Source organism: Balaenoptera borealis (genome assembly GCF_965194805.1).
Source record: "Balaenoptera borealis genome assembly, chromosome: 13".
NCBI lineage: Eukaryota > Metazoa > Chordata > Mammalia > Artiodactyla > Balaenopteridae > Balaenoptera > Balaenoptera borealis.
This window is the reverse complement of record NC_138870.1, coordinates 103,336,263-103,351,975: the sequence shown is the minus strand read 5'-3', so window position 1 is coordinate 103,351,975 and position 15,713 is coordinate 103,336,263. Positions and strand designations below refer to the sequence as shown.

At 49.4% G+C, this 15,713-nt stretch overlaps 1 protein-coding gene across 6 annotated transcripts in view; it reads right to left on the bottom strand.

Annotated features, from left to right (window-relative positions):
* TBC1D22A (TBC1 domain family member 22A) overlaps positions 1 to 15,713 on the bottom strand; it is a 314,445-nt gene that overhangs the window by 192,379 nt on the left and 106,353 nt on the right. For 5 of the 6 annotated variants that reach the window (XM_082350602.1, XM_082350601.1, XM_082350603.1 and 2 more), the window contains 2 exons: positions 10,943 to 11,071; positions 6,658 to 6,720 (listed from right to left, as the gene is read on the bottom strand). In XM_082350602.1, coding sequence (XP_082206728.1) covers positions 6,658 to 6,720; positions 10,943 to 11,071 — 192 coding nt within the window. The remainder of the gene's footprint in view (positions 1 to 6,657; positions 6,721 to 10,942; positions 11,072 to 15,713) is intronic. The other variant, XM_082350604.1, reaches the window with a different exon arrangement.

Genomic DNA, 15,713 nt, shown 5'->3' with positions numbered 1-15,713 from the left:
GAGAAGGGACCTCAATGACGCTAGTCTGGCTCTATTTCTTCAGCCTGACAGTGGGTATGTGGAAGCTAATTTTTAATTTCTTCTTTAAATTGGACATATATATTAAAGAAATCTTTCTGCTCTGACATATTTTACCATAAAACCAAAAGGAGAAAAAAAGGAAAGATCTATGGATTAGATCCCCAAAATATATACCAGAAGAGTTTAATGAACTGATTCTATAACAAATATGTATCTCTCAGGCTCTCACAAATGCATCCTCACCTCTGAAGAAAAAAAAAAAAAAAAAAAGATGAATTATGAGACCGAACAAAGAGAGGAGGAGAAAGAAGACGCGGACTCGTGGAGCACTGAGTCCGGTGCAGAACGCTCACACCGGGAGGAGGGCATGTTTAACGCATGCGTCCCGCCAACATCTGCCAAGCGCTCACCATGCTACATGCCAGGTCCCAGGAGAAGAAAGACCCAGGCCATGCCCGGGGAGCTTGCAGTGTGAGAAGAGACAGCCACAGCCAGAATCCCAGCAAGACAGCTGACTCACCCACCCAAGCCCACCAATGTCCGTTAGGCACCAGAGGGGGCCATCACCAGCGTGGAGGCTGGTCGAGTCTAAGGGGACAGAGACACGTGACAACACGCGGGAAGCACGTGGGCGCGGTGGCGGCCAGGGCAGGAAAGGGGGTGCTGGCAAGCTCGGGGGGCTGCCGAGCAGAGTAGGCTGGGGAGGGGCCCCCAGGCAGAGGAACGGCACATGCAAATGCCAAAACCCTCTTCAGTTTGGCCCGGATCCTCGTGGACAGAGGCAACGCCTGCTCCTCGGAAGCGGGCTTCCTCCCGTCCACCGCGGGGCCCACGCTTCTCCACGCAAAGGCTCTGGTCGGGAAGTCTGTCTACAGAAAGTTCACAGTCGGGGAAGGAGTCCAGCATGAACACATCTGTGCTCCACTGGCACCTGCCTCCTGGAAAATGACCATCCTTCAGGGCCACGGAAAACTCATCACACCAACTGGAAGAAGGGTACATAGATAACGTGTTTAAAAGGCCTGCGTGTTTCATTATCCTCTGTGTCTGTTTAAATGTAATGAGACATCACTTCTCCACGGCTAATTGGAAAAAGCATCTACTTTCCCTAATTTGTGAAACTGCTCTAAGAAGCAGATAACCAGAGGGCAGATAATATAACAATTACGGAGGAGAAGTGACCCGGTAGATGATGAACTTATCAAGTGAAAAGGCCCAGCTGCGAAATCTGAAAGAGCTTCTTCCCATGAGCTCCCTGCACTAATCGCAGGGGCCAGAGGGCCTCGGGTCACAATCCGTATTCTCCCAAGTAATAGGTTGAGTTTATTCAACGGCGGACAGAGGATAAAAAGAGCAAGTGGCAAAAAAGTTACGAATTTTACTTTCAAACAACAGCGTTGGATAAAAAGATGAATTACTGGTTTCAACAAAATCTCCGAAGTCCCGTGAGGCTCCAGGCAGTGCCCCAGGCACCCAAGCCATGGCCCTGCTCCCAGGGGGCTGACATACAGGAGGAGTGAGACCTCATCAACAGGAAGACAAATCCGATCGGATAACAAGCGCCTTGAGACATACAAAGTGGGAGTGAAAGTGCGGGAGAGGGGCTGGGACACCAGCCAGGGTCGCTGGGAACAGCGTCTCCGAACCAGACACCTGAGGTCACAGGTGAGAGGAGGAGGAATCCAGACAGCTGTTCACGAAACAAGTACTTGCGCACAGCTGCTCTGTGCCGTGCGCCGCTTGAGGCACATGCGTTAGGACTGCAAACGAGACAGACAGAAGGTCTGCTCAGATGCAGCGGAGACAGAAGAGCAGAGCACAGGCGGCGGGGGGCAGCCCCAACCCAGGAGCAGCTGGGCCCCATGTCCCAGGTCCCTGGGGAGGTCAGGCGGAGCAGCCTCCAGTGGTTACCCCAGGGGGTCCTACCTCTGCCAAGACCCTCCCGCCATCGGTGGCCTCTACGTCCGGCTGGGCTTCCTTCAGATGGGGATTTCCAGGCTCCACCCCAGGAGTCTGACTCAGAAGGTCCACGTGAGGCCAGGGAACAGGCAGGCTAAAGGTTTTTCAAGCAATTAAATGAGTGAAAAACGGAACAGACACTTCACCAAAGAAGATCTGAGCGTGACAAATCATCATATGAAAGGACGCTCAACATCCACAGTCAACAGACAAATGCAAATTGTAACCCCGTAATATCCCACGACACACCTGTCTTTTAAAATAGCTAAAATTAAAAAGACTGGCAAATCCCAAGAACTGACAAGGATGTGGAGCAACTAGGCGTCTCAAGCATGGCGAACTGGCACGGCCACCCTGGAAAAGGGTTTGGCAGTTTCTTATAAAGTGTGTAAACATACCATACGGCCCAGCAACTCCACGCCTAGGCACTTACCAGAGAGGGGAAAACACAGATGCCTTCCCTAGATCTATACATGAAGGTTTAGAGCAAATGTACTTTGTAATGGCCCAGAGTTGGAAAGGACCCCAGTACCCATCAACTGGTGACTGGGCACACACATCCCCGGAAGACGGCCCTGCTCGGTGGTGCCGTGGACAGCAGGGGTGAACGTCCACGCCCTGTCCAGGTCAGGCGAGCCACTCACTAAGTCTGTAAGCTGTATGATTCCCTTTCTGTGAAATGCTTTAAAAGCAAAACTCTAGGGATAGAAAGCAGATCAGCAATTGCCAGGGGCAGGGGGAGGGGATGGGAGACTGACTACAAAGGGACATGAGGGGACTTTTCAGGGCGACAGAAGTATCCACACCATGATTCCAGTGGCTGCTACATTCCTACACACAGGTGTCAAAACTAATCTAACTGTATGCTTAACACAGGTGAATTCTCCTGTGTGTCAATTAGTCGTCAATAATGCTGACAGGAGAAAAGGAGGACGGGGGGCAGAAGGAGGGGAAGGGGAAGGGGGGGAGGAAAAGACATCCAGAGCAGAAGTGGGCATCACCTGTTGAACGAATAAACCGAAGCACGGACAGACTGGGGGAAACGCTTACGGCAGAAACCCTTCTTCCCGAGTCATGAGAAGCCCAGACTTTACAGGGGCACAAGACCAGCGGAAATCAGAGTCACGTTTCCTGGTTCTGTACAGCCAAGGACAAGCACGTAGGATACAAGCCACAGCACTACAGCAGCTTCTCTCAGACACCTATGTTATGGGAGGGGCTGCTCTTCTCCCTCGTGTCTTGTGTCCTCTCATTCCTGCTGCTGGAATGCAAGCGTGACGGAGGGAGCCAGAGCCCCAACCTGGACCACGAAGAGCAAGCCAAGCACAGGGGAGGAGCCGATGCGCTGCCCATGACCTCCCCCGCGAGGGGGCAGCAGGCTCCCGGCCGGGGAAACCACTGCTGCCGTGGATCAGCCTCAGTGTGTCCAAGCCTAACCTCCGCGAGGCCGCAAAGCAGAACTCGACTTTGCCTGCTTCTAACGTGAGACCAACACTTCCAGAAGGTTTCCCCGCGCACACACAGTCTGCCCCCCCGCCGGGCCCTGGGCAGGTCTGCAGCTCCGGGAGGGAGGACTGCATGGGAGCCAAGGGAGGGGCCGTGGGGGCCCCGCTGCCGGGGCTCCTCCATCGCCCCGAGAAGTCCCCTCGTGTCCCTTTGCTGTCAGTCTCCCGTCCCCTCCCCCTGCCCCTGGCAACTGCAGAGGCGCTTCCATTGGGATCGAGGTCCCAGCACATCACACACGAGCAGGCCAGCAGACACCAGCCGGCAGTGGCTGGATCCCGTCCCTGAAACCAGGAGGCCACAGGCTCAGCTCTACAAGGAGTCGTCAAGTGACAGGAAAAATACAACAGTGAAGGTAAACCGAAAGTCACGCGGCAGGCTCTATTTTCCACTAAAAAGAAAAATACGTTAAAATGAGGTTATAATATGTGATCTCTTGTTTTCCAGATATAAGCACAACTGTTGAAAAGGACAATCAAAGAGAAGTACCTCAAAATGACTACTTCTGTGGAAAACTAATTTTCTCCTTTTGTGTTCTGTAATCTAAAGCACTTTGGCTTTAATAATCCTGGATTTCTTTTTAACAAACTTCCTGCACAGACAAGAGATATCCAAGTTTAAAAGTGCATTTACTGGAGCAATCAAGATGCAAAACAAACATTCATAACAATAAGAAAATTCAATTTTAAAGAGATGCCACTTATAATAGCAACAAAAAATATGACAACTAAGAATAAATCTAATAAAATGTACACAGGACCTATTATGAAACAACTTCTAAAACTTCACTGAAAGGCATTAAAGAATGGCCTAAAAAATGGGGAATTAGCACGTTCATGAAAATGAAGACTAAATTTCATAGAGGTGTCAGTTCTCCCAAATTGACCTATAGATTCTGTGCAATTCCAATCTTAAGTCAAACAGACAGTAAAAACCAATAAGCGTGGAATCTAAAAAATACAACAAACTAGTAAATATAACAAAAAAGAAGCTAACTCGCGGATATAGAGAACAAACTAATGGTTACCAGTGGGGAGAGGGACTATAGGGGAGAGGTTTAAGAGGTACAAACTATTAGGTATAAAATAAGCTACAAGGACATATTGTACAACACAGGGAATATAGCCAGTATTTTATAACTATAAATGGAGTAAAAATTATGAATCACTATATTGTACACCTGTGATATATAATACTGTACATCAACTATACTTCAATTAAAAAAAAAAAAGAGAGAGAGAGAGAGGGACTTCCCTGGTGACCCAGTGGTAAAGAATCCGCCTTCCAATGCAGGCAACGTGGGTTCGATCCCTGGTCAGGGAACTAAGATCCCACATGGCGCGGGGCAACAAAGCCTGCACTCCACAACTACTGAGCTGGCGTGCCTCAACGAGAGAGCCCACGTGCCGCAAACTACAGAGCCCACACACTCTGGAGCCTGTGCACCACAACTAGAGAGAGAAGACCCGCACGCCACAACTAGAGAGAAGCCCGAGTGCCGCAACTAGAGAGAAACCTGAGCAGACCACACACCGTAACAAAAAGATTCTGTGTGCCGCAGCTAAGACCCAACAAACACAGCCAAAAAGAAATAAGGAAAATAAATAAATATTAAAAAAAAAGAGAGAGAGAGAGAGAAAACCTTGGCCCCCTGACTCTGGGACTTACGTGGAAGAGCAAAGCCTTAAGATGACCTGATCACTTTTGAAGAGGAAGAGGGGGTGTGAACACCTCCTACCAAATACTGAGACTTAGGGTGAAGCTGAATGAATGAAGGTAACTCGAATACTGGGACAAAACAGAGACCAGATCTCCACGAATGTGAAAATGGCATGAACAGAGGGACACTGCAAACGTGGGGAGACAAGCTGGACTGGCCACCATGGGAGAACGTTCAACTGGATTCCCACCTCACAGCACACACAGCCATCGGATACAGATGAATTAAAACAGGTGTGAATGCTAACACTTCAGAACTTTGAGGTGAAAATAAGGGAGGGAGAACGGCTTGAGGATGTCTGGGTAGGAAAAGATCTCCTCAGGAAGCTAACCCTAATAGAAGAGATGGGTAAGTTCAACGCCACGAAAACTGAGAACTTCTGATCGTGACAGCCATCAAGAAGAAAGTGTCAGAAACAAGCCACAGAGTGGGAGGAGGAATCTGCCATATACCAACTGCAAAGAATTAGAATCCCTAATATATAAAGATCAACAACCAACAAACAATTAGATCAACCACCCAAGAAATCAGGCAAAGGTGGGAACAAGCATTTCCCAGAAGGGGGACACAGAAGCACATAAATACACGAAGAGATGCTTACTCCACGGGTGATGAGAGAAAGGAAAATGAAGAATGCCCACCAGAGACAGAACTTGAGAAGCCTGGCAACACCCAGACCTGGCAGGGGTGTGAGCACCAGGACGGCTGGCCCTCTACAGGGGAGAGCTGAATCAGGACAACCCACTGGAGAGCGTCCTGACGTCATCTGGAAAGTTTAACAGGCTGACAGCCAACCTTGCAACAATCTTCCTTCTTCGTAAATGCTCTTGAGAAATCCCCGCCAGGGGGCACCTGCATGACTGTACATGAAGCTTCCAGGCAACACTGTTCCCAATAGCAAACCCCAGAAACAACCCAAATGTCCACCAACAGGAAAAAAGGCAACAGAAAGTGTGGAATATTTAAATAACAACTAGACACAGAGATTAGCTGAATCTAAGAAAATAATGTAGATGAAAAAAGCCAAGTTGCAGAGACTAGACTACACAGAGGAATGATCCGGCTGCAGAACACGGCTTTCCCAGTGTCACATGACATGTATTAAAGGCGTGAAGAATCACAGATACAGGTCAGGAGACAGGTCATCTCCTGGGGAGGGGCCTGGAGACGAGTGAGAACAGCAGGTGGCTTCCACACTATCAGTCTCACTCGAGTGGGCTTCTCGGTCCTAAACTGGGTGGTGGACTCGTGAGTGTCAACTACATACACAACTCCAACTACGTTCTTTTGTACACACAAGTACTGCGCAATAAAAATATTTAAAGAACAGTTAGCAATTCCGGTTGGCGATTCTGTCCCCAGGGGCCATCCCCACACCTGCCGTGGGTGGAGCCACTAGGACGGTGGGCACCCATCTCCCTCCAAGAAGGGAGCTTCCGGATCCCAGCTCTTACCTCTGTCACTTTGGGTTGCAGTATTAATGCTTCAGGACTCATTCGAGGGATGTCTATGTGGATCTGCAGATGGAGGAGAAAGACACACGTATTTTAAAAGATGACGAACATCATGACAGGCATTATGATTAAAGGGCGATCCTTAATAACAGCAACGGATTTGCTCTGGGTCTCGGTCTGCTCCCTCTGAGGAGACAAATTCTGTGTCACGTGTTCTCCCGAGGAGGAGAGGCAGGTTCCGTCTGCCTGAGTCCCCCCCTCCGCCCCCATCCTAGCGCGACAGGCTTGTTCCACGCTTTCCAACCCAACAGTGGCAGCTGCGTGATTAGGAACAGAGCAGGCCCTCGGCTATTTAGTAACAAGATCCATAGCAATTAGCAAACATTGATTTCCAGCCTCTGACACGGGGAGCGATTCAAGCATATCAACAGTGTACAAGTGTTCAACTGTGACAGCTTCTTCTTCGAACCCCGGCCACAGTTTTCTCCACTTTACAAAATCCTTGGGGGACCCAGGGCACTTTTCAGAGGACGCATTTAAAAACCTCTGGTAAAACCAGCTGATCCCCGCCTGACCACCATCCGACACGAGAGACGTAACAGAGTTCCCCGCACCGCAGGGCAGCACACCTGCGGGTTCAAGACGCAACCAAATAAGATCGCTCGGGGCTTGAGCTGGCATCCGGGCCGGCCCCCAACACCCTACACGAGCACCCCACAGTGGCCAACGCTATCACCATCCCCATCCAACCCAGGAAAATGGCCCAAACAGGCCGAGGGAAGACGTGCACATCTGCACGCCGCGGGGAGCCTACGATGCAGGTTCATCCCCCGTCCTTGCCCGTGACCACGAGGGTTCTGAGACCCAAGGGCCTGCGAGTCTCCTCACTCTGCCTCGCCAGCACCGTGGCCTTGGGCCCCTCACCAGGCTCTGGGGCTCAGCATCCTCGCCTGTTAGACACCTGCCACGTCCCTCGAAGGGCTACTGGGGAAGAGCCAACAAGAAGGTGGATCGACAGCCCCCAGCGCTCCATCAGCTGCACGGCTCGGAGACGTGGGAATCGTTCTCGCACTCACAGGTTCCCGCCTTGAACTCTTCCCTCGGGGGAGAGCCTGGAAATCAGCTGCCCGTCAGCAGTACCAAGGGAGGGGATGAGATTGCCCAGGGTAAGAACTGGGCCAGGGGCCAGGGGCCAGCAGACTAAGTGCTGAGGGAGCGTGGACGATGAGGCAGCAGGGAGGGTGAGAAGGACAGTTAGAGAGGAGAGGAGATGGCGTCAGAGAAGACAAGAAATAACCCTTCTCCAACCCACTGAGCAACGCGGGGAGGGATCTAGCAAGCTGAGGGGAGGAGACCTGGAGGGGGGAGGAGGAGGAGGGGCAGAGGGAGGGAGAGGACAAGGAGGAGGGAACATTCCAGTCTGGTGGGGTCGGAAGGCTGCAGCTGGCCACTAGCAGGAGCCCAGAACCTTCTCACCCGCTTGACCAGGGCGTCCCCTAGGGTCACCCTCAGAGCACTGATCCCCTGCCATCAGAGCCACGTGGGCACACGTCTGTCCCCGGCACGCCGCGGGCCAGCACAGCCCATGTAACAGAAGAGCTGCCCGTCACGCGCCTGCTGGGGGACAGGACGGTGCACTCCAGCACCGGCTCTGTGTGCCCCGCCCCCCCCACAGGACTGAGCCGCTCGGGCGGCTGCGAAGTCTGCAGAACCCGCAGCGCAGGGAGGACACACAGATGAACCTTTAGTTCTGACCGACTCTGTGTGCTTTGGACGGGACATCTTCCCCTGAAGAGTAAACACAGAACTCAAATGAACAGAGGACAGAAGAGGGACAGGGAAGCAGACAGGGGACCCTGGCCTCCTGCGGCCTCCCAGTGCTGTGGGAAGGCCGGGCCACACCCCTCGGGGCAGACGGCCGGCTAAGGTCAGCTCATGGGTCAAACACCGTGAGCGGGCAGCAGGGAGAGACCAGGGTGCCCAAGCCCCAAACCCAGGCCGGCTCCACCTTGACCTGAACAGAGCGCCTGAAACGGCCGCCCAGGACGGCCCAGAGCCCACCTCCAAGAGGCGTGTGTGCTCAGCACAAAGCAAGCAGGCCCACGGGAAACACTGCCACAGCTTACACTGTGCTCAATTACAGTAACGCAGGAACATTTGGGGGATTCACAGTAACGCAGGAGCTTTTTATTACCTATCACAGTAACTGAATAAAGATGTATGCAACCCGTTTTTAATTAACTTTCCCTTAAGAAATTCATAATAGAATGCAGCCTGGTAAATCTTGCTGATAGATGCTCGTGTCATCCTTTGGACGTCTTTTTCTGGAATAAAAACACAGCAAAGGGACTTCCCTGGAGGAGTGGTTAAGAATCCGCCTGCCAATGCAGGGGACACGGGTTCGAGCCCTGGTCCAGGAAGATCCCACATGCCGCAGAGCAACTAAGCCCATGCGCCACAACTACCGAGCCTGCACTCTAGACCCCGCGAGCCACAACTACTGAAGCCCACGCGCCTAGAGCCCGTGCTCTGCAACAAGAGAAGCCACCGCAATGAGAAGCCCGCGCACCAAACTAAGAGAAGCCCCCGCTCACTGCAGCTAGAGGGAGCCCACGTGCAGCAACGAAGACCCAACACAGCCAAAAATAAATAAATAAATTTATTAAAAAAAAAAAAAACCACACACAGCAAAAATACATGCAACACAATACCGAATGTACCCATTCCCTAAAACCAGTGAAGTGGAAAAACAAACCAGGTAAGCTAGTATTTCCCTGATCCAATCCAAATGCAATCTGTATCACAAATCAGTTTCCCAGAGTGACGGGTGGCAGCATCGTGTGGCCTGGGAGCCGCCCAGGTGGGAGACAGAGGACAAGCCCCAGTGTGGGCAGCAGGGGCCAGAGGCAGAGAAGGCCCCGCCCTGGAAGGTGACGGAAGCGGGTCCCTGTCCCCATCTCCCTCGCCCCGTCCCCAAACAAGTCACTCTTCCTGCAGAGCTGCCACGTGTCTGTGTGGGGAAGATGCCTTCCAGCAATCCATTTAACTTAAAGAAACTGTGATTAGCAATCAGTGCTAAGGCCTGTCTTTGGACCTTTTTACAGCGCTACACCAAACTGACAAGGAGATGTGGGTATCCCACATCTGAGGGGGAAAAATTCGGCAACTCTCATTCACGTAGAGGTCGGGTTTCCAAGAGGAAATAATCAGTACTGACACACATCAGGAAAATCAGAAGTTCATGTCAGAATACGAGGCAGTGCTACCAATTCCTAACCACCTTTTTGTTCAACTGCAGCACAAACCATTCTGAATTCTCACATATTGCAAAGACGATGAGAATTATAAAGGCTTCGAGCGATTCTAACAGCAAATTCTGGATACACCATGAACCGTAAATCAATTTTAAATATCTTTCCCATCATGTGCACTGTCAACTGACTATTCAAGAAGCCATAATTATACCCATTTTGTATTAAACTAAATAGCAAACTTGTAAGCTGGCTACACCTCTGCTATGGACTGAACTGTGTCTCCAGAACCGAGCCGAGCAGCAAGGCTCTCCTCTACCTACATCACGCCCCTGACAGCAGCAGAGTGCAGCGCCCGCGGGGCCCAGGGGACTCACACGTCTGACCCGACCCAGACAAATGTCCGCTCCTGACCTTCTGGTCAGACGGCCGCTTGCTGAGTCACAAGACACCCTCCACCCAGGGCGGGGCGGGGGTCGGGGGGAGGATCTCAGTGCACAGCGAGGGATCTGGGTTACCTGTTCTGTGGCTCCAATTAAGAGTACCCGTCCCACTCAGAGGCGAAGAACATACAAATCAATTTTCACTGCAGAGTAAAGGAGCTGCTACAGTGGAGGATTACTGGACTGAATGTCAGTATTATGACATAGTATGAGTGTGTTTCATGTTTGGTAATTGCAATCATTGTTGCTTTTGTTGTGGTCATCCATGTACAATGCTTGATGTCAGTCTATTTATCTCTTGTAAAAATAAAATACAGTGTGTGTGTGTGTGTGTGAAAAAAAAAACTATTCAATAAAATCAATACCCGTTCAAAAAAAAAAAAAAGAGTACCCTTCCCACTTTTGCAGAAGGAACTGGAGATGCGCAAGGTGCTAGTATCAGCGGGAATTCACCATTATTTGTTTTCAAGTTTATTTATTTACTAGAAGATAAAGACCTGTGACCCAATCAGGAACCTGCCAGATAAAGCATTTCCTCCAAGAAGGCAGACGCCACGGAGTAGTTCAAGTGACAAGAAAAAGTATCCCCACCTGTCTGTATGTATCCTGGTGAACTTCATCCGTCCTAGAATCATAATAGTGATCAATAAAAGCAAAATATTCTTTCTGTTTTCTTTGGAGAGTGGCTGGTCTTCGGTCTACGTTGGCAGGAAGGTAACCCTGCGTGAGAAAAAAACAAACAAGAAAAGTACATACGGTTAATGGTAGTTCCTGGAGTCTCTGTGAGAAGTTTGTAGTCAAAAGGCTCACATCTTAAACGAGCTTGGCGCTCTGAAATCTGACACAGAGGGGAGGACAAATGAGTTGTGAAGAAAGAGACACAAAGAAAAGCAGTGAGCTGAGCCCCAGGGAAGACCGCACTCCATGGGGGTCTGGGCTCAGGCATCTGCAGCCGCCACCGAGGTGATGGAACCTCACCTGCAGCCGCATAAGAGCGGGCCAGAGCCAGGGCAGCAGGCTGGCATTTACCGCGCTCATCTATAGCACAGCTGAGAGATGAAAGCCCCCTTCTCTAAATGCCTTGGACACCATGGAGAGCTCAGAAGTGTGTAGGCGCTACAATATACATGTGTGTGTACATACATGTGTGTATATGTGTGTCCACGTACACATATACACATATATATATACACACATACGTGCGTATGCTTGTGTGTGTGTTTGTGTGTGTACGCACACATATGTGTAAATTCTCATGCACATTTTCTCCTCTCTCCAAAGACTCCTGGGCTCTGGCAGCCGCAGGCCCAATACAGACTCAGAAAGGGTCCAGCAGGCAGCAAAGGGTGGCCATGAAGAGCCCAGACTCCTGTCTTACATTTTCTACTTTTTCAGTCAACATTACCGCCACAACAGAGATAAAATAGAAGGTGCCTCTTTTCAGGAAACGGTTCCATGACATTTGACAAAGGCGTACAGCTGTGTGACTACTGCCCCCATGAAGACTGCAGCAGTGTCTTCGCCCCAAAACCGCCCCAGTGCCCTCTGCGGTCCCCCCACCCCCTCCTCCCCACAGGTCGCGGCTGCCGCCCTAGAATCGCCCGTAAGTGGAATCATGGGTACCTGTGCCTGGGGGCAAGGTTTCCTTCACTCGGCCTGCTGGCTCTTTTTTAACTGAAGTATAGTTGACTTACAGTGTTGTGTTAATTTCTGCTGTACAGCAGTGACTCAGTTATACACCTATAGACATTTTTTTTTTATATTCTTTTCCATTATGGTTTATCCCAGGAGAATGGCTCTAGCTCCCGGTGCTCTACAGTAGGACCTTGTTGTTTATCCATTCTATATGTAATAGTTTGCATCTACCAACCCCAAACTCCCAGTCCTTCCCTCCCCGCCCCACTCTCCCTTGGCAACCACAAGTCTGATCTCTATGCCTGTGAGTTTGTTCCTGTTTTGTAGATAAGTTCATTTGTGCCATATTTTAGATTTCAACAGATGAATGGATAAAGAAGATGTGGTTTATATATATGCAATGGAATACAACTCAGCCGTAAAAAAGAACGAAATAATGCCATTTACAGCAACGTGGTTGGACCTAGAGATGATCATACTAAGTGAAGTAAGTCAGAAAGGGAAAGACAAATACCGTATGATAGCCTGCTGTTTTTTGAGATCCTTTCAGGAACCAGCAGTGACCTCCTCTTTCTCCCCGGGTGGAATTTCCAGGGTATGGCTATTTACCCATTTGTGAAGCCATTCACTCTTTGCTGATCATTTGAGTTGTTTCTAGTTTGGCGTTATTTTAAATAACGCTTGTTATAAATATTCTTGCACAAGATTTTTATGAATATACAGTTTGATTTCTCCTGGGTAAATACCTAGGAGCAGAGTTACTGGGTCATAATGTAGGTGTATGTTTAGTTTTCTAAGAAACTGCCGGATCCTTTCCCAGAAGGATGGTACCATTTTCCATCCCAACTAACAATGCCTGAGAATCTCAGACGTTCCACACCCTCCCTGACACTCAGTATTGTCAACCTCTAATATCAGTCACTCTGTTGACGGCTTTTAATTTCATTTCCCGAATGATTCATGATGTTGAGCATCTTTTCACAAAGCCCTCTGCCACTGCTTCTCTTCTCTGGTGAAACGTCTGTTCAAATCTTTTGCCCAGTTTTTTAATCAGTTGCTTGTCTTCTTAGTGAGTTTTATGAGTGCTGTATACATTCGAAACACGAGTCTTTTTGTCAAATATATGCACTGTGATTATATTCTCCTAGCCTCTGGCTTGCCTTTTTATGTCTCAAACAACAGAAGTTTCACATTTTCATGAAGTCCAATGGACAAAGTTTTTCTTTTATATTTAGTGGTCCTTGCGTCCCGTGTAAGAAGGGTTTTCTCCTTGCTTTCTTCCTAACATTCTAAAGCCTATCCCTCGAATGTCCCTCCTCATCCCTCGAGTGTCCCTTCAACGTCACTCCCTCCGGAGGCTGGACCTGACCCTCCAGGAGGCTGCTTACGCAGCGTCCCAGCAGCACCTGGCACGAGGCTCCACGGAGCCAGCCCCTCACTGTGCCAGCCACACGGCACGCACCCAAGTTTTCACTGAGTGCATTCACGTATGAGTGAAAAATGAACAAATACATCCCCTGCGGTGCTTTCTGAGTTTTAAAGCGTTTCCACCTCCATAGTCAACGTCACCATGCTTACTGCTAAACATCTATGCCTCCTTTGTTCAAACAGAGCCCTGAAGAGCCTCTGGGAACTGCGTCTTCCTAGTCTCAACCCAAGTGCCACCTGAAGGTGGGTAATTCCCTTCCTTCAGGACAGGTCTTGATGGGCTAATAAGCTAAACAGCTACACCATCCCACCAGCCAGTGACCGACAGGCTCAGGGGTAAAGGGGGGACCCGATGCAGGCACAAAAGCCAGGCCTGGGGCCTTCTTTGCTGCTGCTTGTGAATCAGAGAGAATGTGCACAGTCTGGAGCTGCGGCAGCCACTCTGTGACCATGAGGGAGGACCACGAGCTGCAGGTCCACCACGAAGAGCTGACTTAAGAAGAGCTGCGCTCAGTTGCCTTGATGATGAAATCAACCTAAGTCCAGCCGCATCTTCTCAGCTGTGTGAGCATACGCATCCCCTTTATTTCTCTAAGGCATCTCCATAGCATTTGTTCTGTATCACAGATTACACACTCATGCACATTTGTTTTATCACATTTGGAACACACCATTTAAACTTTTTAATAAACATGTACTGAAATATAATGTGTGTGTGCACGTGTGCTCCCAAAAAGTGTGTGTGAATTATCATAGATTGAACCTGTCTCAGGGCCCTTTGGGAGCCTTCCAACCACTGACCCTTACCTCCTGATCTGGTGTCAGAGGTACCTCCCTGACTCCTGACACCTGGATAAATTCTGCCTATTTCTGAACTTTATATACATAGATCCTTTTTTCTTTTTTTTTCCCTCGTTGCTTAAACTCAGCATTATGTTTGAAAAATTCATTCATTTTGTAACACAAAAACAGTAGTTAATTTTCACTCTTGTGGGACTTCGCTGGTGGTCCACTGGTAAAGAATCCGCCTTCCAATGCAGGGGACTTGGGTTCGATCCCTGGTTGGGGAACTAAGATCCCATATGTCAAGGGGCAACTAAGCCCACGAGCCGCAACTAAGCCCACGAGCCACAACTACTGAGCCTGCACGCCTCAACTAGAGAGAGAAAACCCGCATGCCACAACTACAGAGAAGCCAGCACACCGCAACGAAGATCCCGCATGCTGCCACTAAGACCTGACACAGCCAAAAATAAAAAACAATAAAATAAAAAAATTTTCACTGTTGCATAATATCTCCATGTACGAAATCTGTTCTGTTAACAGACATTTGGGTTGTTACCAAGTTTTTGTGATAAACACTCTTGTACCTGCCTTTCATAATGCACGATACGCATTCTGTTAAGTATATACCTGGGAGCAGAACTACTAGGTGGGCACACCTTTGACAGATTTTGCTGAAGAACCTTCCAAAGTGATTACACTCCCATTCGAAGTGCATGGGAACGCCCACTGCCCTACATCCTTACCAACACTTGCGATCAGACATCTTTTCATTTTGGCCATCCTGATGGGTTCACGGAGGTAGCTATCAGAATGTAGTTTTCACCTGCATCTCCAGTGGACTGAAGGATGCCGTGTACGTCATCTGAGTGCAGCCCCTTTCCCTTCCCTGTCAGGTGGTCCCCCTCTCTCCTCCTGATTCATAAGCACCTGCCATATACAGTCTGCCGTGAGTCCTGTTGTAAGCATCTCCTCCTCCTCCCCGTGGTTTGCCCTTTCTCCCTACTAATGATGTCTTTTGATGAAGAGAAGTTCCTGACTTTAACGAAGCCCAATTTACTTTTAATGCCTAGTCCTTTTTAAGGAAATTTCCTCTCCAACATTCCGTGCTTATGTATCTCAACTTAAAATCATGACCGTATTACCGTTGTCACGTCGTACTGTTCCACTACAGGGGTCGGCAAACGCCCGCCCACTGCCCATTTCTATAAACAGAACTTTGGTGGCACACAGCCACGCCCATTTGCTCATGTGTATGGCTGCACACAACCGAGGTAGAGCTGAGTAGTCGGAAAGAGACCATGTGACCCACTGAAACACGTGCTGAAACACTTGCTCTGCAGCCCTTTACAGAAAAAGCTTGCCAACCCGTTCTAAAACCACTGATCCCCAAGGCTGCATAGCCTTCCACCATATATATTTCTTTATACAGATTTCTTTTTAACCTTTCCTCGATTTCTGAACGTTTTGACAACTTTCAGTTGTCCAGTATTCTAAAATACGTGGTCGTGAGCAG